Here is a 23,064-nt window from a genome sequence, read left to right on the forward strand (position 1 = left end):
GTTTTGTTTGAGGGTTTCAAGCTGAGTATGAAGGTTTCATGAGTGTATTGCTGAGGGGGTAATGGATGCACTGTTTGAGAACAGGGTTGGTTGTTGGGGTTTTTTTTTTTTTCCTGATTCTTGGGTCTTCTTGGTTTTATCTCTTTGGACTATTGATCTATAATTTCATGTAAATTGCATGAGTTTTCATAGGCAATATTCTGAAAAAGCTAAGGGTCTAAGCCTGAAATACATTTGTATATAAGCATACAGGGTTTATATGAAAATAAGTGTAATCATAACATTTGTAGACCAAAAATATGGTCTGATACTGAAATTGGACTACAGGGATCCCACTTAGATATGATTCTAATGGAAAATGCTTCAATTAAGATGGTTTTAAAGAAACCTAGACTGGCATAATGTCTGTTTTACTGACAAAAAGAAATATTTTAAATGTGTGTAAATGAAGTAAAAGGCAAAAAACAAGTACAATCACTTGTTCAGTTAGAAATTCTTAGTTTGTTCCCTTCTGATATACTGCTGCACATCTGTTGGAAAATGAAATTATCTATCTCAGGTGAGCTCAATGCCTCTATTTGTGTCAGTATACTTCTTTCACTGGAAGTCTTTGTACAACAGGAAACACCTGTGCAAAGTTCACACTACAAGTGATTTTATTTTGCCCTTCATTTTTATCTGTTTTCCACTTTAGGTATTTTCCTTCCAAAGTAGCTTAATGGTCTAATTAAATAAGATCAAAGGCTTTGCTTTGGCTAATTGAAGCCTATAAAAAACTGCTCAACCAAAGTAAATGTGGATTGACTCCCATCCATCAAAAGCCCTCTTAAAATACGATACATTCCTTCAAATCTTCAAGGAGATTGTTTTGTAAAAGGAAAAAAAAAACAACAGAATATGTTCAGTCTGTGCAGAACTTGGTGCTCATTAAGCTTACATGCTTCAGCTGTTGCAGAGATATACATGCACTGCATATTTATCACCAAGACTGTTAATCTTCTGCAATGTATCTTAAACATCAGTATAGTATAATATAAAACTATGCTTCTAGATTTATTATGTTATTGTTGTTATTGTATGTGCTGGTACCTAAGGGAAAAAAGAAGGAAGTTATGTATCCAGACAGGTGCATTTATGGTAAGTGCATCTGCAGCCTTAATTTGAGCAAGGAAGCTGCACAGTTGCGTTATGAAAGATACAAACCCCTTGTAGCAGGGGTTGTACACAAGGATGCAGACCTCTCCATCATTTTCTAAGGCAACCTGTTTATGTTCCAAATTCAAATAGATGATGGAAGAATAAAATTTAAATCCTGACTGAAAGTATGTGTTAGAAATTTTTGTTTTCAAAGTGCATCTTCATGTTCCTTTCTGTTTTGACATCTGCTTTTGTCAGTGCCAGATTATGTATTTTTTATATTACATTTTTAACATCCAGAAATTTGAGTGGCAAATAATTAACAGATACAAGGATGATTCAAGACAGGTTTATCCTGCATTGCCTTCTTTACGGAGATAATTTTTCAGTTGTCTTTTCAGCAATACATTTTGGGGTCCTAAGAGGAAGATCATAAAGCAACATATGTTCTTAATCTGAAAGTATGGGTACATGACACTTAAAGAGGCATAGTGCTATTACAGCCAATGTTCTGTTGTACTTGCTGATTGATAAGTCTAACATGCTCCCTGCAAGGAAATGGCCTTTGCTTGGTATGACATCGTGCATCTGAAATGGAACAAATATGAAAGCAGATGAGGGGTTAATCTAGAACCATGTAACATACATCCATGTAAATGGTACCTAAACATGCTTTTTAACAACATGTGGTATGTATTAGAAAAAATTAACTTCTGTCTTCTTTTTTTTCTGGGATTTTTATTAAAATCACATTTCCTTTCATTATCAAGAAGTTAGTCTTCCAGGGGAAATAGCTGCTAGCAAACCGATCCTGTGTTAGCATTAGTGTTTGATATACATAATTAATTCTTAATATGATTGATATTGTTTTCTAATTAGGAATAATTAATTTGACCTGGGATTCTAGTGGGGATATTTTTGGTGTTGGTTTAGTTTGTTGGATGCTTTTTTGTTTGGTTTGTTTATTTTGAAAGATTAATTTTTTAATTCCAAGGATTCTGGGAAAATATGGGAAAATATTCTTTGGAGGATGGTAGTCTTGCAGCTGATCTATTCCTATGGCAAAAAAAAAAAAAGTCCACCTGATCCTGAGTACCAGGATCTTAGTTGTGCCAGTATAAAAGTCTAGTTAAAAAGTAGCTCTTTCCTCACTTCTTTGTCATAAGTATTAGCAGAGGGGTAATGAACTATGTACTTTAAATAGTTTCAGTTGCACATTAATGTTTTTCTTGCACTACATTGGTAAATGAGAGTTACAGTTTAATAATCTGTGTTCTTACTTGTAGAATAAGCTAAGAAATGGGTGCATAAAGCCCAGAAAATATATAGCTGAATGAACCCCTGGAAAAATGGAAACAGTTTTGCATTACTGATTTGTCCCCTTTTACTTGAGTTGGCTATTGAATTTCTTACCACCACTCATTGTGTGGGCAGTGCTGCAGATGGTTGCATGTTGATATGGATTAGGGAGCTGCAATAACTGTCAATTTATGTCTCAAGGTTTCCACTGCCATTAATTTCTTTATCTGTTACTCTTACCTCTGCTGAACTTTGTAGATCTGACTAGTTTCCTTAAGAAATTGTGTGTGATCTTTCAGATTTTGAGCATGAGTTTTGAAAGATTTTATAAATTAATTGTTATAGTAAATATAGAAACCTGCTCACATATATCATTGATTTGCATATTTTCTACCAACAGACACTATTATTTTCCTAATGACAAAATCATTCATGTTGCAAGTTTATAAAAATACATGACTGTAAATGTCAGATACTATTTTTCTTATTTTAATCTCAGACATACAGATGCATCCTGAATGACCCCTAAATGACAGAAGTTAATCCATACATGTTGTCTTCCATTTTGTTGGAAAACTGTCTTAAGCTAGAATAGCTTTTATTAAAATTTCATCAGTCTAACACATAAAATCACTTGACTGAATTAACACTTCAGTTAACAGTTTCTTGATTTTGTTCCAGTCTTTGAGTATGGCAGTAGTAGAGACTTTGTCAGTTTTCAACTTGCTTTCATTTTCTTAGATAGGAGTGTCATTGTAAATCAGTTTGAAGATGAAATTAGCAACAGACTCCCTAACAGTACTTCCTGCTGTAGTAAAGACATGTTCCAGTTGCTTATAATATAGCAATTCTTGGTGATATGGGGCTCAGTGGCAGAAAACAGACTCCAGAAAAAAAATGTTTAGCTATAGAGAATTCCCTGTAAAGTCTTCAGGGGACTTGCCTGTCTCAAAAGATTGATATATTGTTGCTTCATTTCTAGATGCACTACTCAGAAATGGCCTCAAAGTTTTAGGAGGTTAGCCTGTAAAGTAGTTGAGCTCTTAAAACCTATTAAAAATTGAATTTGCCATACTCCTAAGATGTTAATCTTTTCTTATATTAGAATCTATCATGGAAAATAGATGAGAACCTTGGATCTCTTTGAAATTCGGCAATGTTTTCAGCATACACTACCGGCAGATAATAACTTCATCTCTTATGGCTGCTTACATTACTTTTTAAAGGATCTTGTTTTTAATTGCTTGAAACTTTGCCAAGCTGTAACAGGTTGGAATTTTCCACAGAAAGAAAAGCACAATATGGATTCCTCATTTCCTGTATGCTAAATGCAGCAGGGGCCTGTGGGAAAAGTATGCAATCAAATAATTAAACAATCTGCCACAAAGCATAGACCTAGGGAGAGGATTTGAGGGCAGCTTATAGCTTGACTTCTCACTTCTTCCATCCTTTCAACACCTGACTTGATGTCTTTGTTTTGTGCTTAAGAAGTTATCATGTCACTTATTTTTGAGTGCTGACATAGTGAAAAAAATGCATATGACATTGATATCCTGAATGTGATTGTGAGTTCTGGAGGGTGCTCATGTTCTTTTGGGATTTATTTCCTGTTTGGATTTTTTTTTATTTTTATTTTTTTAATTTGGCCTCTCTTTTTGGAGGAATTGTGTTTTAGTTTGGCCCTAACCAGCAGTAGAATGACTTGAGTACTTATTTACTCAAGTCATTACTTGAGGTAAGTATTTACTTGAGTATGTAATCAGGTATCTGAGACCAGTGCAGGAGTACACAGTGCTCTGTAGATCCTGGAATTAGAAGTCCTGGTCTGCTAGATTTACAGGCCCTTTTTGGAAAGCCTGAATTTGCTCATAAAAATTGTCTCTTAACCTCGACTCAGCATGACTTCTGACTCTATGTCATACTAATTTTGTCTTTAGGCTGTGGTTTCGTCATTTTGCATGCACTGCACCCTAGGTCCTGAAACTCAGACTTATGAGCCACATTTTGCCTGGGACCCCTATTCTCTCATGGCTTACACACACACACACAAAAAAAAAAAAAAAAAAAAAAAAAAGTCTAACTGGGCTTGTTCATTTTGTGGTAGTGGGTGTGGTAGTTGGCTTCAAGCTTGAATAAAGAACATTCATCCTTCTATCTCTCCCTGATGTCCTCACAGCTATTAATTTCCAGGTAATGCAGAACTGGGTCCAGTGACTCACCTGGAGTCAGCCTTAGCCAACCTCTACTTGGGTAGGTCCTCCAGGGGTGGCACTAGGTAAACTGTGACTTCATGATTTTGGGAAGATACTTAACTATTTATTTGGAATTAATTGGCTGGTTAGATGATGAAATCCTGACTCTTGTAGGCATTTTCAGTCTGTCATTGGCTTGGGCAAGGGCACATTTATATCTAGAGCCGTGGTGAAAGAGCTGTGTAAATGCAGGGTATGAATCTGAAAGTCACTGTTCTTCACCATTACATACTTGTTTGATGTTGCTTATTTTCAACCTTTGCTTCTTGGAGAAAAAGCCTGTCTTTCTCTGTATACCAAATTCTTTCACAGAAACTTCAAGTCTACAATTATCTGTAACACAGTGAGTGGCTTTCTGACATCTCATTCATCTGTTGTTCTTCAGCATTGCCTGCCTCAGCCTATCGCAGTAAAGGATTTCACTTTGAAAAATGTCCAGTTTCAGTTATTTCATATGTGACTTCTAAAGACTAGCAATTTTAAAATTATGGATGGTATATTCTAATTTAAATGAATTGTGGCTGATGACCTAATTTGACCACATTCAGAGATTTTTAATCTTTTTTTAGTGTCTCTCCCTCCAATATAGTTTCAGGACTGTTTTCTTAACCTTTCCTAGTTTAAAAAAATCTAAGTTCTTAATGTATTATGATGAAATGCAACCATGTTCTGTACTCTCCCTGCCATTCCCTGCTGTGCAATGTAGACTGATGGAAAAGAAGTAACTTTTCTACAGCAGAGGTGATAAAACTTGTGTTGCTTTGAAACTTTTGACTGAAACTTAGCAGCTGGAGATCTCTTTTGCAGCAAGACTTTCATCTCAACTATGCTCTTTAAACCCTAATAAGGCAATTACTCAATCTCCTCACTCAAGCCTCTGTAAGGCTTTTTCTTGCTCTGTGTATGTCATTGTAGGTGTTCAAACACTTTACCCTTTTCAAATTAGAAATTATGGAAGCCTGGAGGAATTTTGGACATTCTCACTTGCATTCGGCATTTGTTTTACCCTCTAGGAGAAGCCTATATGAGAATGAGCCGTCTGCCAGAAGCAGAGCACTGGTACGTGGAGTCACTGCGATCCAAGAGTGACCACATCCCAGCCCATCTCACCTACGGAAAACTGCTAGCCCTGACGGTGAGTTAATCGGCAGCTCCTGGGAGCTGGTCCCAGGCACTTTGAGTTGGTGAGGTAGAGAGATGGGAAGACTTTGGTCTGAGAATTGCTTATGGCCTATTTATTGTGCCATTTCAGTTATTAGGGTTTTTGACAGTGTCATTTTTTTTGTGAAACATTGCATCCATTCCTGAAATATCACCACCTCTATGCTGTAAGAAAACACTTATAATAAAGCAGGAACTTTATAACAGATAGTGAGGAGTTCTTTGAAAAAGCCTTTATTGTAAGTAGCTTAGATCACAAGTTATGATATTAATACAAAAAGATACTTAGTGTTTTACCCAGGATTGTTCTAGCGGACTACGGTAGAGCTAGGGGTGTCACCTATACTTTATGAATTACATGTCTCATGCTTTGAATTTACTTACTTCTTTAGGACTATCTCTTTGAGCATGTGAAAAGAACTACTCAACTGCTAAGGACTGGTTCTAAAAAAATCAGAATTGGACTTTTTCATTTCTTTAAAATTTACTTTGCCTTTTGAGTAACATAACAAGGCAGCATCTTGATGACAAAGTAATTAGAAATGACAAAATTTTTCAGGTGGTTATTTCATTCATGAAGAAAAAAGTTTGTTAGCCTTTGATCTGTTGAAATTTGGCATTTATTTCGTTTAGGTATTTCAGCTACAGAGTCTGAAAAGACATTCAATGGTAAAATGGATGATGAAGAGATTTGGCAGTAGAGTATAGATTTTTGTCTCCATGTTGGAGATAGATGGGGTTTGAGCAACCTGATCTAATGGAAGGTGTCCCTGCCCATGGCATGTGGTTTGGAACTACATGATCTCTAAGGACCCTTCCAACCCAAACCATTCTGTGATTCTATGTTGGTCACTTATTAATCACTTCCGCAGCCTACTACCTGCTCAGTGTTTCACATTGAATGAATTTTTTCTATTTTGTAGTATACTGAACTGTAGTAGTATTATTTCCCATTGCAAATATATGATTGCTGTAACTGACATGCTTCCTGGAAGTTGACATAAGCTTCCTGGGAGTCTACATAGACTTCCTGGGATACTGTATCATTAGAGCTGCAACCTTTGGCATAGTTGGTTCAGCCCATACCTAATTTGAGGTACCTCTGTGATTTATTCTTCTGGTAAACTTTCCTACCTAGGTTCATGATCATTTTCTCACAGCCTGCATATTTAGAAGACAAAAAAGCCTACTTCAGTTAGGTTTCAGCTGTTAGAGGAGGCTTCTTTACCCCCATCTGTTGAACCAAACCTCCATACTTGTTGCAGTCCTGTTTCTGAATGTAAGTGCTAAGACAAAACCATTCATAACACTTTTCCAGGAGAGATATGTGAGATGGATGATGAAGTGACAGGTGGAAGTGGGTGCTAATATAGATAGAAAAGTTTCTCTGTCAGTGAAATTGCGAGGTGAGGGAGGAGAGGAGAAAGGTTTCAGACAAGTTCCTAAGTTCCAGCCAAAGGCAATTCTAGTATAAACCCCCCTAGCAGTAAAGTCAAACCTGTAAAGTTCACAAATTCGGCTGCATTTTGCTTCCTGACTTAAATTCCAATGAAGTGGCTTAACCCCAGCTTTTCTGCCTCCTCAAATCTCTTGCCAGTATTAATGCTTACTGAAAGCAGCATGACATGGAATAATAGAATCATTGAGGCTGGAAAAGACCTGTAAGATCATCAAGTCCAACTGTTAACCTAACTCTTCCAAGTCCTCCACTAAACCATGTCCCTAAGCACCATGTCTACACATCCTTTAAATACCTCCAGGGATGGTAACTCCACCACTTCCTTGGGCAGCCTGCTGCAATGCTTGACAACTCTTTCAGTGAAGAAATTTTTCCTAATATCTAATCTAAACCTCCCTTTGCACAACTTGAAGCCATTTCCTCTGGTCCTATCACTTGTTATTTGGGAAAAGAGACCAACGCCTACCTCAATACAACACCCATCTTGCTATAACCTCCTTTCAGGTAGTTTTAGAAAGTGGTAACGTATCCCAGGAGCCTCCTTTTCTCCAGGCTAAACAACCCCAGTTCCCTCAGCCTTATAAGACTTGTTCTCTAGATACTTCACCAGCTTCGTTGCCCTTCTTTGGACATGCTCCAGCACCTCAATGTCTGTCTTGTAGTGAGGGGCCCAGAACTGAATGCAGTGCCAAGTACGGGGGGACAATCACTGCCCCAGTCCTGCTGGTCTCACTAGTTCTGATACAAGCCAAGATGCTGTTGGCTTTCTTGGCCAGCTGGTCACAAGCTGGCTTATGTTCAGCCAGCCGTCCATCAGCACCACCAGCTCCTTTTCCACAGAGCAACTTCCCAGCTACTCTTCCCCAAGCCTGTAGCACTGCATGGGGTTATTGTGACCCAAGTGCAGGACCCGGCACTTTGCCTTGTTGAACCTGATACCATTAGCCCATTGATCCAGCCTGTCCAGATTCCTTTCGAGAGCCTTCCTCTGCTCAAGTGGATCAACATTTCTGCCCAACCTGGTGTCATGTGCAAACTTACTGAAGGTGCACTCAATCCCCTCATTGAGGTAATTGATAAAGATATTTCTAATAAAGATAGTACTGAGCCCTGGGGAACACCACTTGTGATCGGGTGCCAACTGGATTTAACTCCTTTCACTAAATTTAATCCCTTCATGCCAGCCTGGATACCTGGACCACCTTCTTATATCCTCTGTTTTCTTTGCTTTCTCATAAGGAACAGTGAGGGGAACCTATGCCCAGTGTGTAGATTAGAGATGTGCAAAATTGCTTGCTGGTTGCAGCAAGCTGTCATAGAATCATAGAATAGTTCGGGTTGGAAAGGACCTCAAGATCATCTAGTTCCAACCCCCCTGCCATGGACAGGGACACCTCACACTAAACCGTCCCACTCAAGGCTTCATCCAACCTGGCCTTGAACACTGCCAGGGATAGAGTGCTCACAACCCCCCTGGGCAACCCATTCCAGTGCCTCACCACCCTAAAAGGAAAAATTTCCTCCTTATATCCAAACTTCCCATGTGTCGTGGTTTAAACCCAACCACAAAGCTCTTTTGCTCACTCCCCCCCTTCTTGCCCTCCCCCTGCTTCTGCACGTACGGAGAGGAGAATCAAAAAGAATGCAAATCCCACGGGTTGAGATAAGAACAGCCCAGTAACTAAGGTATAACACAAATCACTACTGCTACCACCAATGATAATAGTACTAAAGGAAATAACCAGAGGAAAGAATACAGCACCTCAATACCAGCCGACCAATAACTCACCCCACTCCCCCCAGCCAAGCACTGCCCGATACCTCCTCCAACCCTGCAGTCCCAACCCTTCCGGGTAACTCTCGGTTACATCCTGGGCATGACATGCTGTGGTATGGAATACCTCTTTGGTCAGTTTGGGTCAAGTGTCCTGTCTCTGCTTCCTCCCAGCTTCCCCTCCTTCCTAGCAGAGCATGAGGCTCAGAAAGTCCTTGGCCAGACCAAACATTCGAGCAGAAACTGAAAACATCGGCATTATCAGCACTGTTCCCAGGCCAAAAGATCAAAACACAGCACTGTACTAGCTCCTAAGAAGGAGAAAAATGACTGCTGCTGCTCAACCCAGGACACCATGTTTAAGTTTTAACCCGTTACCCCTTGTCCTGTCACTACAGTCCCTGATGAAGAGACTCTCCCCAGCATCCCTGTAGGCCCCTTTCAGGTACTGGAAGGCTGCTATGAGGTCTCCACGCAGCCTTCTCTTCTCCAGGCTGAATAGCCCCAACTTCCTCAGCCTGTCTTCATACGGGAGGTGCTCCAGCCCCCTGATCATCCTCGTGGCCCTCCTCTGGACCTGTTCCAGCAGTTCCATGTCCTTTTTATGTTGAGGACACCAGAACTGCACACAATACTCCAGGTGAGGTCTCACAAGAGCAGAGTAGAGGGGCAGGATCACCTCTTTCGACCTGCTGGTCACGCTCCTTTTGATGCAGCCCAGGATACAGTTGGCTTTCTGGGCTGCGAGTGCACACTGCCGGCCCATGTTCATTTTCTCATCGGCCAGCACCCCCAAGTCCTTCTCTGCAGGGCCGTTCTGAATCTCTTCTTTGCCCAGTCTGTAGCCGTGCCTGGGATTGCTCCGACCCAGGTGTAGGACCTTGCACTTGTCGTGGTTGAACTTCATAAGGTTGGCATCAGCCCACCTTACAAGCGTGTCAAGGTCCCTCTGGATGGCATCCCTTCCCTCCAGTGTATCAACTGAACCACACAGCTTGGTGTCATTGGCAAACTTGCCGAGGGCGCGCTCAATCCCACTGTCCATGTCAGCGACGAAGATGTTAAACAAGACCGCTCCCAACACCGATCCCTGAGGGACACCACTCGTTACTGGTCTCCAGCTGGACATTGAGCCATTGACCACCATTCTATGTGTGTGGCCATCCAGCCAGTTCCTTATCCACCAAGTGGTCCATCCATCAAATTGGTATCTCTGAAGGATGTCGTGTGGGACAGTGTCAAACGCTTTGCACAAGGTAGATGACATCAACTGCTTTACCCATATCCATCAGTTCTGAAGCCCCATCATAGAAGGCCACCAAATTGGTCAGGCAGGATTTCCCCTTAGTGAAGCCATGCTGGCTGTCATCAAGCACCTTGTTGTTATTCATGTGCCTTAGCATGCTGTCCAGGAGAATGTGCTCCAAGATTTTACCAGGCACAGAGGTGAGACTGACTGGTCTGTAATTCCCCGGGTCTTCCATTTTCCCCTTCTTCACAATGGGGGTTATATTTCCCTTTTTCCAGTCATCATGAACTTCACCTGACTGCCATGATTTTTCAAATACGATGGCCAGTGGCTTAGCAACTTCATTCGCCAGCTCCTTCAGGACCCACGGATGGATTCCATCAGGTCCCATGGACTTGTGCAAGTTCAGATTTTTAAGATGGTCTCGAACCAGATCCTCTCCCACAGTGGGCCCAAGGTCTTCATTCTCACAGTCCCTGCGTCTGCCTTCTAAGACCTGGGTGGTGCAGTCAGAGCCTTTGCCAGTGAAGACCGAGGCAAAGAAGTCATTCAGAACCTCAGCCTTCTCCAAATCCTGTGTAGCCAGTTCTCCTGAGAGCTTCCTCAGGGGGCCTATGTTGTCCCTAATCTGTTTTTTGTTCGCTACGTACCTGTAGAATCCCTTCCTGTTATCCTTAACATCCCTGGCTAGGTTTAATTCTAACTAGGCCTTAGCCTTCCTAACCTGGTCCCTAGCTTCCCGGACAACATCCCTGTACTCTACCCAGGCCGCCTGTCCTTGCTTCCATTTTTTATAAGCCTCTTTTTTCCTTTGAATTTTCCTCAGCAGCTCCTTATCCATCCAAGGAGGTCTCCTGGCCCTTCTGCCGCACTTCCTTCTAGTTGGGATGCAGCACTCCTGAGCTTGTAGAAGGTGATCCTTGAATATCAACCAACAGTCTTGGGCCCCCCTGCCCTCCAGGGCTATATTCCATGGAACCTTACTAAGCAGGCTCCTGAAGAGGCCAAAGTCTGCTCTTTTGAAGTCCAGGGCAGTGAACTTGCTACACACTCTTCTCACTGTCCTGAGGATCTCAAATTCGACCATCTCGTGATCACTGCATCCAAGGCTGCCCTGGAGTACCACATTGTCAACAAGCCCTTCCCTGTTGGTGAGCACAAGGTCAAGCATGGCACCTCTCCTTGTCGGCTCCTCTATTACTTGCAGGAGGAAGTTGTCTTCCACACAATCGAGGAACCTCCTGGATTGCTTGTGCCATGCAGTGCCATCGTTCCAACAGATGTCAGGGTGGTTGAAGTCCCCCATGAGAACAAGGGCCTGCGAGCGTGAGGCTTTTCCTGTCTGTCTGTAGAGTGCTTCATCCACAAGTTCTCCTTAATCAGGCGGTCTGTAACAGATCCCCACAGTAATGTCTCCCACGGCTATTTTCCCTTTAACCCTGACCCACAAACTCTCTGTAAACTGCTCACCTGCCCCCAGACGGAGTTCCAGACTCTCCAGCCTGTCCCTAACATAAAGGGCAACTCCCCCTCCCCGCCTGCCAGGCCTGTCCTTTCTAAAGAGCCTGTAACCTTCCATTCCAACACTCAAGTCATAGGAGCCATCCCACCATGTTTCTGTGATGCCTATTATATCATACCCCTGTAGATGTGCACACATCTCTAATTCCTCTTGTTTTTCCCCATGCTACGGGCGTTTGTATAGAGGCATCTGAGATGAGCTCCAATTGAAGCCGACTCGTTGGCTGGAGCAGCCGGAATGTATGTACATTGTTCCGAGCATTTATTATAGGTGTTGGCAACTGTCTGGGTGTGTTGGGATGGAATGATGCCCCCCTCCCCCAACACATCTAGTTTGAAGCCTCCTTGACCCATCTGGCAAGCCTCCTACCAAAACTGTTCTTCCCCTTCTTTACCAGAGCAGCTCCACCAGCCCCCAGTAGACCTGGCCTACTAACTTTAGTCCCGTGTTCAAGACACCCAAACCCCTGACTGTGACACCACCCTTTTAACCATTTATTAACCTGGCCAATCCTCCCAGCTTTTTCTTGGTCCTCCCCTGTGTCCTGGAGAATTGATGAAAAGACTATCTGAGCACCAGAGCCCCTAACCACCTCTCCCAGGGCTCTGTAGTCTTTCTTTATGGTCCCCAGTCTTCTACTACCTTTCCAACTCTTCAGCAAAAGCTTTCAGAGGGCCCAGAACTGCACAGAATATTCAAGATCAGGCTGTACCAATGCTGAATAAAATACACTCAATAAAAGCACATACTTTTCTAAGTTATTTCCTTCATAAACTTCCATATATATTCCCAAGAAAGTCTTCAAAGAAAACAAAGTTTTGTTATGTCTGTGCAACATCCTCAGTAAAGTTTACTTCCTGAATAACTTTAAAGATACAGTCATAAAACTCAGAATATGATGTTCGGCTTGTCATAACTGTAATTTACATTGACACAAAACAAACAAACAAAAACCAAACTAAAAATAGCTGCAAATTTGTCATTGGTTCTTAAAATAGATAAGTGATTTAGTTCTAATTTGCGTGCATTAAAACCTTTGGATTAAAAAACTACTTATGAGTATTAAAATTATTATTTTTTTATTATTAATTATTAAGGCTTATTAGCTCTTTTGCGACACAAGAAATGCCAGGTGGGTTTGGACATGCTGCTGTATATGCAGAATAAAGCAGACCAAATTAAGAGATCTAAAGGAAAACCTAATGAATTTACAGTCATCTTACCTAGTATCATAAGTCACAAATATTTCATAACTTCTATATTGGATAATGTTATATGTTCATATCTAAAAATTATAGCTCACTAAGCTACAATTTTCCTGAGAATATATAAGAACAGCATAATTCAGTGGTTGAAAAGCATGATTAGTAGCTCAGCTAGTAGAATAATTGGAAAATAGCCAATTTTCTGGGGCTTAAGTTTGTGCTTTGTATATTATTTATTTTTTAAAAACAACATGTAGCTGTTTAGGACTGCAGTGTTTAGCATTATGTGTTTTTCATATCTTTAACTGGTTAAGCAACATAAATTACTCAAGAAATTTACTTGTTAATGTGACATATTAGTTGACCTAGCCAATCTCCTGGCAGCACAGGAGTTTGGTACCACAGCCTCATCCCTTGCTTGGGTAATTTATTTCTATATCACAAAGCAAAGCATAATTTTTGTGAAAGACTTTAAAATTTCATGGCTCCCAGTTCTAGGATAAAAATGAATCTGTCAAAAATGACAGTGCCAGGTGAGGCCTTGAGCAGGTGCTGTAATTCATTTTCCATTTTATGGCAGACCTTCTAGAAGAAAAAAGGTTGGTTTTCATGCTAAAAAGAATTAATTTCTAAGTAAGGCTCTCAGTTGTCACTTTAAAGAGAAGACTAAGAAACCCTTCCTCTTAATGGCTGGCCTCTCTTCCATGAGGCAGCGGACAGTTGTTATAGTGGTGCACTAGTCTGAGAAGCTTTATTTCAATTACAAATAAATTTGTTTTTAAGTTTTGTTTTATCTGTTTTGAGTGAACTTGAGCCCACAAACCACCCCTCATAGTTTGCAGTAGTGCAAGCTATAAGTGCTTAAGTACTTAAGGATAGCCCCATATTGTAATATTTAGTGTGCTGCATCTAGGAATTCTAGTCTTTGCTATATTTCTTTGGAAAAAATTGCACAGTGTTTTCTTGCATTTTACACAGCACCACACAGTGCTGTTAATCCATTTTTTACTGGCTTGGAAAATCACCCGAAGTGCTGTAAGAAAAATTTACTTTGCCTTGTAAAATTTTTGTGTTACAGTTCCAAACCATATTAAATTCAGTAATAATCACCCTAGAAGATTGCTTAAATATAAAATGTTGTTGGGGTTTTTTTTGTGTTTTCTCCAAAGTGGGCTGGGGAGAAAGCAGATGTAGACATGATAGAGATTTGCAGTGTTTTGGATTAAAGTAAAAGAAACAGGATTGGGACATTCAAGTATCAACACTGAAGTTAAATACTTTTTTGAAATGCTCCCTCCTCAGTGGGTGGCCATATTTTTGCCTGCAGTTGTTTGTTGCTTATGTTCCCGACAAACAGAAGACCAGAGTGGTATCCTGATATTTTTGGAGAGTTGCAAAATTACTCAGAGTGCAACTATCAAATACCCTTCTGTATTCAGTAGTTGGTGTAGTCCTTGAAAATTGTCTCAAAATAAATGTAAATAAATGACAACATAGAAATAAATGGAAGGCAGGAAAAAGAGAAAGAAATGGGACAGCGGGGAAAAAGGAGGACATACTGCAATAATTAATAAACTAATTCAGCATTTACTATTTCTCTAATTACTTGCTGCTGATGTTCCAGCACAGAAAAGAAATTTGCATTTCTGTTGAACAATCCCATCATATTGCCATTTTTTACATCACTGGTTAGTTGCTACACTTCTGTCTCTCTAGATTTACATAACTTAGAAGAAAGCAGGGATGAGGTAGAACAGTCATGGTGTCAAAAGAATCATGGCTAGTTTTAGGCATAGCAATTGAAATGCTATATGTTAAATTTAGGTATAATTTTCCAAAGCAGTTTTTTCCCTTATTTTAGTAACCAATTCCTTTAAAACAACAGCAACAAAATATTTTTAGTAATGCTTCTTTTGGGAATGATAAATAAATGACTACACATACAGAAATCTTTAATTTATGAAAAGACATTTTCTGAATGAGTCAATTTAATTAGATCAGCAAGTCTATTAGATATTTCATTTTTGGAGGCTGAATCCCTTGGCTATTAGTACTGCTTCAAAGAAAAATATTTTAATGAAAATTGGTTATTTCAGTTACACTCCCATCACAACAACTTATAAATGACATTCAATCTTTGAGAAGGCCCTCCTTAGGAAATCAAGTTAAGCCAAGCAATAGCCACTGCTACTTTTCAGTCAGGTATTCAGTTTGTCTTTGGAGTCTGACACAAACAGTTTTTCTTGCCACTTGATATCCCTTGAGGGTTAAAACTGATCCAAGCATGAAGTTTGGATTTAGTTCTGAAATTTGCAAAATGTCAGAAGCTCTTTTCATTTTTGTTTCCAGTTTACAAGCAGTTTCCTTGTAGGGGGTGGGAGGGGTGAGTTTCCCTCTTCAATGTGAAAAGTCTATTGACTTCAGAACCATAAGCCCTATTTTTTCTTATGTTTGGTTATCTGGTGCATCTGGAGCATTAACACCTTCAGGCTGAATGTCAGGATTTCCGAACTGCAGAAATTTCAATAGCTGACATCTATTGAGCTTGTATTTCTTCTGAGATTGGCTGTGTGCCATACGTATTGCATCCATAGATATACTTTTCTGTCCCCTTAGGACATATGTTTGGCTGCATGCCAAATGTAACAGAATTAATTGTAAAACAGAGCATTTTAATTAAAATATAACATATCCATCTAACTAGTTGGTAAATTACTCTGGAAAAAGTACTTAGGCACATAACCCCTCACTAACCTCCTTTAGGGACATCATCTTCTGTATCTTGTTTCTGACTTCCTGTAGACAGGAAAAGGGGAGCCCTAAACTTCTCGCTTTACTCAACATACACTTAAAGCTTGTTATAGAAAACATCACTGACACAGGATGAACTGCTTTCAGGAAAGAAAGAGATTTTTCTGGTTTGCTACATGGTTGAATACAGCCGTCAGTCACCTGTAGTTACTCTGTGTAGTCATTTTGTCAGTAATCATAGAAAAATGTATGATATAAGCCAAATTCAACTTAAAAGAAATTCATAGGACTCAGTGGAAACAGTGTGTGGAGATAGTTGATTTATATTATACTAAATGGCCAGTGAACTATGAATAGATATTAATACACTGCTTTATCAAAAAATACAGAATGTGCATAAGACTGAATGGAAAAACAACGGCATAACATGGAAATTTACTTAACATTGCATTACATATTCTTGATATAAAATAATCTAAAGCTTAATGACTGAGGTCAACATTTCAGTATGGCTCTAGACAGTAGATAAATCACAAGGTATGAAATAAAATCTGTTGTTTAAAAGTTTACTTAAGATTGTATACAATCTTTTTTTTTTTGGTGTTAACAGTGATGTAACATGAGGTAAATTCCTTTCAGACTTCATATTGCCCCAAAAGAAAGACTAAAAAATGGGTATAAAACCAACCAAAAAAACAACCAACCAACGAAAAAAACCCACCCCAAAATCCCAACCAAATAAAGCTTCAAGGCAGGGGGGGTGGTGGTGGTCGTGGTGGTGGTGGTGGTGGTGGTGGTTGGTGGTGCATCCTATGCCTATATTTCTTTCTTACATAATTTTGAATGCTTTAATAAAACAAGAATGGTTTTTGTGATATGAGACCCATAAACTAAGAAAATGGGTGTCAAATAGCTCTAATAAATTACTGATTAATCAGATACATGCTTTACTTGAAGAAAATGTCACCTTGATAGCCACTGAATCATGCCCCAAGCCAGTATAGTTATGAGATGTGCTTTACACTCCTAAATCTATGTATAAGCAGTGATGTCACATTCAGAAATGCTTAAGCTCCAGTGGATTCCCACCAAAGTCCAGGGGTAGTGCTTAAATGTCAGCTCTCTGGTTATCACCATTAGTTATACCTGTACATGTAGACTCAAGAACCAAATTTATGTTATTTACTCGCTAAATAACCTTGGCTCATAAAAAAATTACACCAACTTCAGCAGAATCTTAGTTAGGCTAGGAGGTGGATTTTTAGTCAACAAGTTGAAGGAGGACTAATATATTTAGATGGAAGCAAACCACTTACTTAAGGTACAAACGGAGGTTTAAAATTAAACAGGACATTGTTATTTTACTGATCATACCAAGCTTATTTCTAAAAGTAATTCACTGGATTACACAAGCATAGTATACATAGACTCCTGTGCATGTGAGGACCCTGCTCCAGTGAAATGACTGGGAATGAAAGCATCAGTCATGACCTCAAGGACAAGGGTATGTGAATGTATCACACTGCACAATAATGAGAAGGTTGGCTCATATTTGTATAAGGTAAACATTAGTATATGGTGAATTACTGTGTATCAGTAGATACAGATTTATACCCTAATTTCCTCCAGAGTCATCCAATTCTTGCTCCCACACACCAAGATTAATACGTAACACCAAGCAGAAATAGTATTCTCATGTTCTTGGAGTTATTAGAGAGCCAAAACTTGAGGATCAGTACTAGTCACAGTATTGTTTCTCACTGTGATCATCTAAGGACATGAGAGAAGAAAACTTTGTTTGAAAAGAGAGCATCTTTTACAAGCCCACTGATACTGAGTCCAGAGGAGGGCCACAGCGATGATCAGAGGGCTGGAGCATTTCTCCTATGAAGACAGGCTGTGAGAGTCCAGCTTGTTCAGCCTGGAGAAGGGAACGCTCAGGGGAGACCTTTGAGCTGCCTCCCAGTACCTAAATAGGGCCTACAAGAAATCTGGAGAGGCGCTTTTTACAAGGTCTTGTAGTGACAGTACAAAGGGGAATGCCTTTAAGCTGACAAAGGAGAGATTTATGTTGGACATAAGAAAAAAATTCTTCCCTATGAGGGTGGTGAGGATGGTGAGGCACTGGCACAGGTTGTCCAGAGAAGCTGTGGCTGCAGCATCCCTGGAAGTGTTCAAGGCCAGGTTGGATGGGGCTTTGAGCAATGTGGTCTAGTAGGAAGTGTTCCTGTCCATGGCAGGGGGTTTGAAAGTATATGATCTATAATTATGATCAAAATATTTTTATATTATTTAATATTTTATATTTTATCAAAATATAATTATGATCAAAATATATTTGAAAGTATATGATCTATATTCTGTGATGATCTTTAAGGTCCTTTCCAAACCTAACCATGCTATGATTCTGTGATAACTTGGGAAACAAAGGGCTTTACGTGGCTGTAAACTCCTTCCCCGACAACTATTTGGATTTCTGATGAAATATGTAGTGCTTATCATTACAAATCACTTCTAGTTACAAATCTTGCCTTGTGTGTGTGTTTTTCTGGGCCAGATGTTAAACTTTAGGAGTCATTGTTTCTCTTCTGTATTCAGCTGTTTATATTTTATTATAATAAAGGTGGGATGAAGGGGCAAGGTGTATCTCTGCTGCACAGGAACTATAGAGACTAAGATAAATTTTAGACCTTCAATGTGAATAGTGCAAGTCCCTCATGTTTCACTGGTACTAGCATTTCAGTGCCAATTATGATGCAGGATGCTGTCATTGTAATTCAGAGTGAAGAAGAAAGAGTTATAGAAATAACAGCAAAATGTGGGGGAAAACTACAATCCATTTAGCTGCTAAATACTAGATATTAAAGCTTTTTCTTAAGTATTAATATTTAGAGGAGGAATGGGGAGGTTGCATATGTCAGTGACCTCATTGTAAGATGCAGCTCTCTAGTTCCTGTTTCTTTAGTCCAGCTAAGTAAACTTTTGAGCACTTTATCACTATTTTGCACAGTATCACACCATTTAACTTGTGTCTTGCCTGTCCTGACACAACTTTTGTAAGTAAGTCAAAGGAACTGTTTATGAAACAGATGTGCTGGTATGCAGCAACTTAAAGAAACTTAAAATTGAGTCACAAGTTCAGTTCAGAGCTTTTTACTATCCTTGTGTAGTCTCTCTGTGACTTTAAAATGTCCTAGAGAGGAAGAAGGAAATATGTAACATAATAATTCTTTTCTTTATTCAGTGTCCACAGTTTAATCAATCTTCCATTAAGATATCTTTTCATAATTCAGTTCTTTTTATTAAAAATATGAATGCTTGCCAAAAAATATAAAATTCAACAGGCTGTGGGAAATGATGGTCAACTGCATTTGTGACACAAATTGAGTTCCATATGTAATCACATTATTATCAGTTAAATCGGGCTAAACTGTGTTGAAGAGTGAAGTCTCTCCTCTGCCGGTTAAACCCTCACACCCTTTAAAGAATGATGAATATTTACAAAATATAATTTGTTTTAATTTGCAGAGACCACCTAGTTTGTTGAACCACCTTACTGGTTGCCACTGTGTCATCATAGTTTCCACAAGAGGGTTATTCAGAGCTGCTTAGCTGTGTTAATCTTTCCCAATTTTACTAGCATGTCAGGGTCCTTGGGCCTCCAGTAGCCTGAAGTACAACAGCTGCCTCAACATGAATTTGGCACAGTTTGCCAGCACAGTGTGGAAAAAGAATTGGGTAGATATAAAAGTGGTAGTTTTATCCTCAGTTGTTTAATATTTTGTGGATAAATAAAGGCCTTCTACTAATGTTATCAGCTTCCCTTAGCTAGCTCTCTTGTTTGTCATGTTCGCCATAACAGTCTTTTGTAAGAAAGCCCTATTAAGCAGTACATCCAACCATATTACCAAGATCAGATCCATTGTCTTGATCTCTAGGAAAAAAGCATCCCAACAAACATAAAACCCCTTGCAGTCAACTGCAAAGATCTGGTCTTAAAAATCAAGCTCCTGAATTCATATTTGAACAATTAACAAACCTGTAAGCAACCAGCTCTTCTGATTGGAAATCCCATGATTTGTGAGGTATTTCTGAAAGCCAGGACAACTAGTGTGCTAAATTATAAGAGTCATGTGTCAGTTACTTTCACTTTTTTTCCTTTCAAATCTGATGGTGTTGCTGGAAGGTAGTAATAATGGGAAATTCTTCTTTATTTAGACAGAGGGGGAATAAAGTTTTCCTTATTAATGGAAAACTGTTGAATATTTGTCCGCATTACAGGCTTTAGAATAAGGTCCAGATCCAGTAAGGCGAATATCAGCACAGCCTTCTAAATCAATTGTCAAAGTGTCTTCATTATGTTACTTTTTTTTCCTCCCCAGCAATGAGATTACCATTCATTGTTTTATGATTCTGTCTCGTTGGTCTCTGCACTGAAAAGCCATAAATATGCCAGTGCATCTTTGCAGAGGATCCCCATTAGGGCTTGGGCTAGGACCACCCACTCATTTCTCCTGAGCAAACCAGTAGCTGTTAGATAGCACCTTTTCATTAGCTACTGACCTGGACAGGATGTGAACTGGTGACCAACAAGTGAAAGGTATTTCATATCCCATTATTAATCCTCAGAGCCATCAAGTCCTTCCGTTAAAACCTTATGAGTAAGTTTTCTGTCCTTCAAATAAGTCTGCTATCTTGCAGTTGTAAACTTATTTTTTGCTTTGTAAAATTGCCAAAGCATGTGGTTGCACATATACAACTGCACACCCTGCTGCTAGATATTGGGAGGTTTCCAGAGGGGAGGCTCTCAATGCCTGCATTTGTATGGGTCACGTAACAGTGAACATGCACACAAAATGCCTTCCTGCCCCAAATCGTTATTTTTCAGCTGTTTAAACAATTGCTTGGGTTTTCTTTAAAAGTTGGAATTTTATTCCCTTATGCCATGTGTTTTAACACTGAAAACATACAGTGGGAAGGGAGGATGACAGGGATTGTTGTCTTTAACTACACAGTATATATGTTCTGTTATAGTAGTTAAGGTGTACATTGAATAGCTGAAAAAAGTTGATAAATGCTAAATTTTAATAGTAAAATAGCTTGATTATGACAAGTGTTTGGATTTTATATCGTTTGACACAAAAATAATGTTTATTAAATCTATGCCAAGGTTTTAGCAGCAGACAGATGGCAACAAAGAGGACATTTTAGATAATGTGATGCAAGGTTCCTCAAAATGCAATTCTGCAAGAAAATGGTTTTATTCTTTTTTTTTTTTTAATTTTTGACAAATGTGTGTATTTTAAAAAGATGGCCAACATGAACATATGTAACTGTGCTAATGCCCAAAACAAGGGAGATTTAGGTTAGATTAAAAGAAGTTCTTTACTGTGAGAGTGGTGAGACACTGGAACAGGCTGCCCAAGGAAGTTCTGAATGCCCCATCCCTGGCGGTGTTCATGGCCAGGTTGGACAGGGCTTAGAGCAACCTGGTCTAGTGGGAGGTGTCCCTGCCCATCGCAGGGGGTTGGAACTAGATGATCTTAAGGTCCTTTCCAACCCAAACCATTCTATGATTCTATGATCTTCATAGTCAGATCATCTTGTATCTTTGGTGATATAACCAAGATTTTTCTCCCCTGTCATGGAAGAATAACTGTTACAGCTGAACCCAGGATATCCCCTTTATCTGTTAATGAGTATTAGAGACTGTTAATAGCACAGTCATTTCTTTGATGCTATGTATGCTGGCACCTGTTATCATTATGTGACATCAGGTCTCCTGACTGGCCTGAACTGAAGTGCAGTATACCATTTGAAAAGTGCCAAAAAGAGTAGAGCAGTCATGTGGTTTTGGTGATCACAGTAAATGTAAATTAATCATGTTTGACAAACGTTTGTGTACTTATAGATCTGTAGGCAGAAGCTATGTATTCTGTGACTGTAATCAGTGAACTGTCCTTTTATGTTCTAGAAATAGACACGAAGTGCAACCAGCTAAAACTAGTGACGTTAGTCTGTTAAAGCAATGATGAAAAATCGGTACATGTTAGTTCTGTCAGTGGTAGTGGTACATATGCTTGGTGCTGTCATTTCAAAGCCTCAAGGCTGGACTACACAGATGTCATGGTAACTTTTGCCAGGCTATGAATGCCAACCTTGGACTTAAATGTGTAAATTTCAGTGTTTAATTATCACACACAACTGTCCCTGCCATGGGCAGGGACACCTTCCACTAGACCAGGTTGCTCAAAGCCCCATCCAACCTGGCCTTGAGCACTGCCACGGATGGTGCAGCTAGAACTTCTCTGAGCAACCTGTGCCAGTGTCTCACCCCCCTGACAGTAAACAACTTCCTAATATCTAGTCTAAATATACCCTCTTTTGGTTTCAAGCCTCCTTATCTCTCCTTATCTTGTCACTACATGACCTTGTAAAAAGCGCTTCTCCAGATTTCTTGTATGCTGTGTTTAGGTACTAGGAGGCAGCTCTAAGTTCTCCCCGAGCCTTTTCTTCAGGGTCAACAAGCACAACTCTCTCAGCTGTCTTCATAGGAGAGATGCTACATCCCTCTGCTTGTGGTCCTCCTCTGTCCAACAGGTCCTATGGGTTTGGGAGAAGGTTGTTTGTTTTAAAAAATAAACAAACAAAACCTAAACCAATCAGTCAAACAAACAAACCAGGGATGAGAGACACTGCAATATCAAATAGTGTACTGTAATTGCACCATTTGTTAGATAAGAGCCTTTTGCCATGTGGATATGATTTTAAGGTATATGGGTTTACCAAAGAAAGTTTACTAAATAATAAAGCTAAACCCTTACCTCCAATGAACATTTATTTTATGGAACTGAAATATTGTAAATTGTAAGCCTACTTACATCTCTGCCAGGTTGATCTCTTAGAAATATGTCCTCTGTGTTGTTTTTGATGGAACCTGGTCTTGATATAGTTCGTGGTGTGCTGCACAACTTCTTTCTCTGTCTTTATTTTATTGTCTCTAAGGCCCTTGAGGGAAATCTGGAGCAGCTGTAATCACGAACAGACCTCGTTATTATTTCTATGTTAACTTGTGGTATAGTGCAGGATGTATGCAGTATCTGTTTCCAGACCACAAAACTTGAGAAAGATTATATGCTTATATCTGTGAAATAACACTCAAGGCAACCTTGATAGGTGTAGACCACAATGCCTTTCTTCCACAAGTGGTTAAGCTTAACTGTTCTTTATTCTGGAGGTCTTCTATTTTATAATA

At 39.6% G+C, this 23,064-nt stretch overlaps 1 protein-coding gene across 4 annotated transcripts in view; it reads left to right on the top strand.

The window, feature by feature from the left end:
- TMTC2 (transmembrane O-mannosyltransferase targeting cadherins 2) overlaps window positions 1-23,064 on the top strand; it is a 252,735-nt gene that overhangs the window by 182,432 nt on the left and 47,239 nt on the right. For all 4 annotated transcript variants that reach the window (XM_065669680.1, XM_065669690.1, XM_065669700.1 and 1 more), the window contains one exon: window positions 5,702-5,823. In XM_065669680.1, the coding sequence (XP_065525752.1) occupies window positions 5,702-5,823 (122 nt within the window). The remainder of the gene's footprint in view (window positions 1-5,701; window positions 5,824-23,064) is intronic.

Source organism: Lathamus discolor, chromosome 1, assembly GCF_037157495.1.
Source record: "Lathamus discolor isolate bLatDis1 chromosome 1, bLatDis1.hap1, whole genome shotgun sequence".
Taxonomy (NCBI): domain Eukaryota; kingdom Metazoa; phylum Chordata; class Aves; order Psittaciformes; family Psittacidae; genus Lathamus; species Lathamus discolor.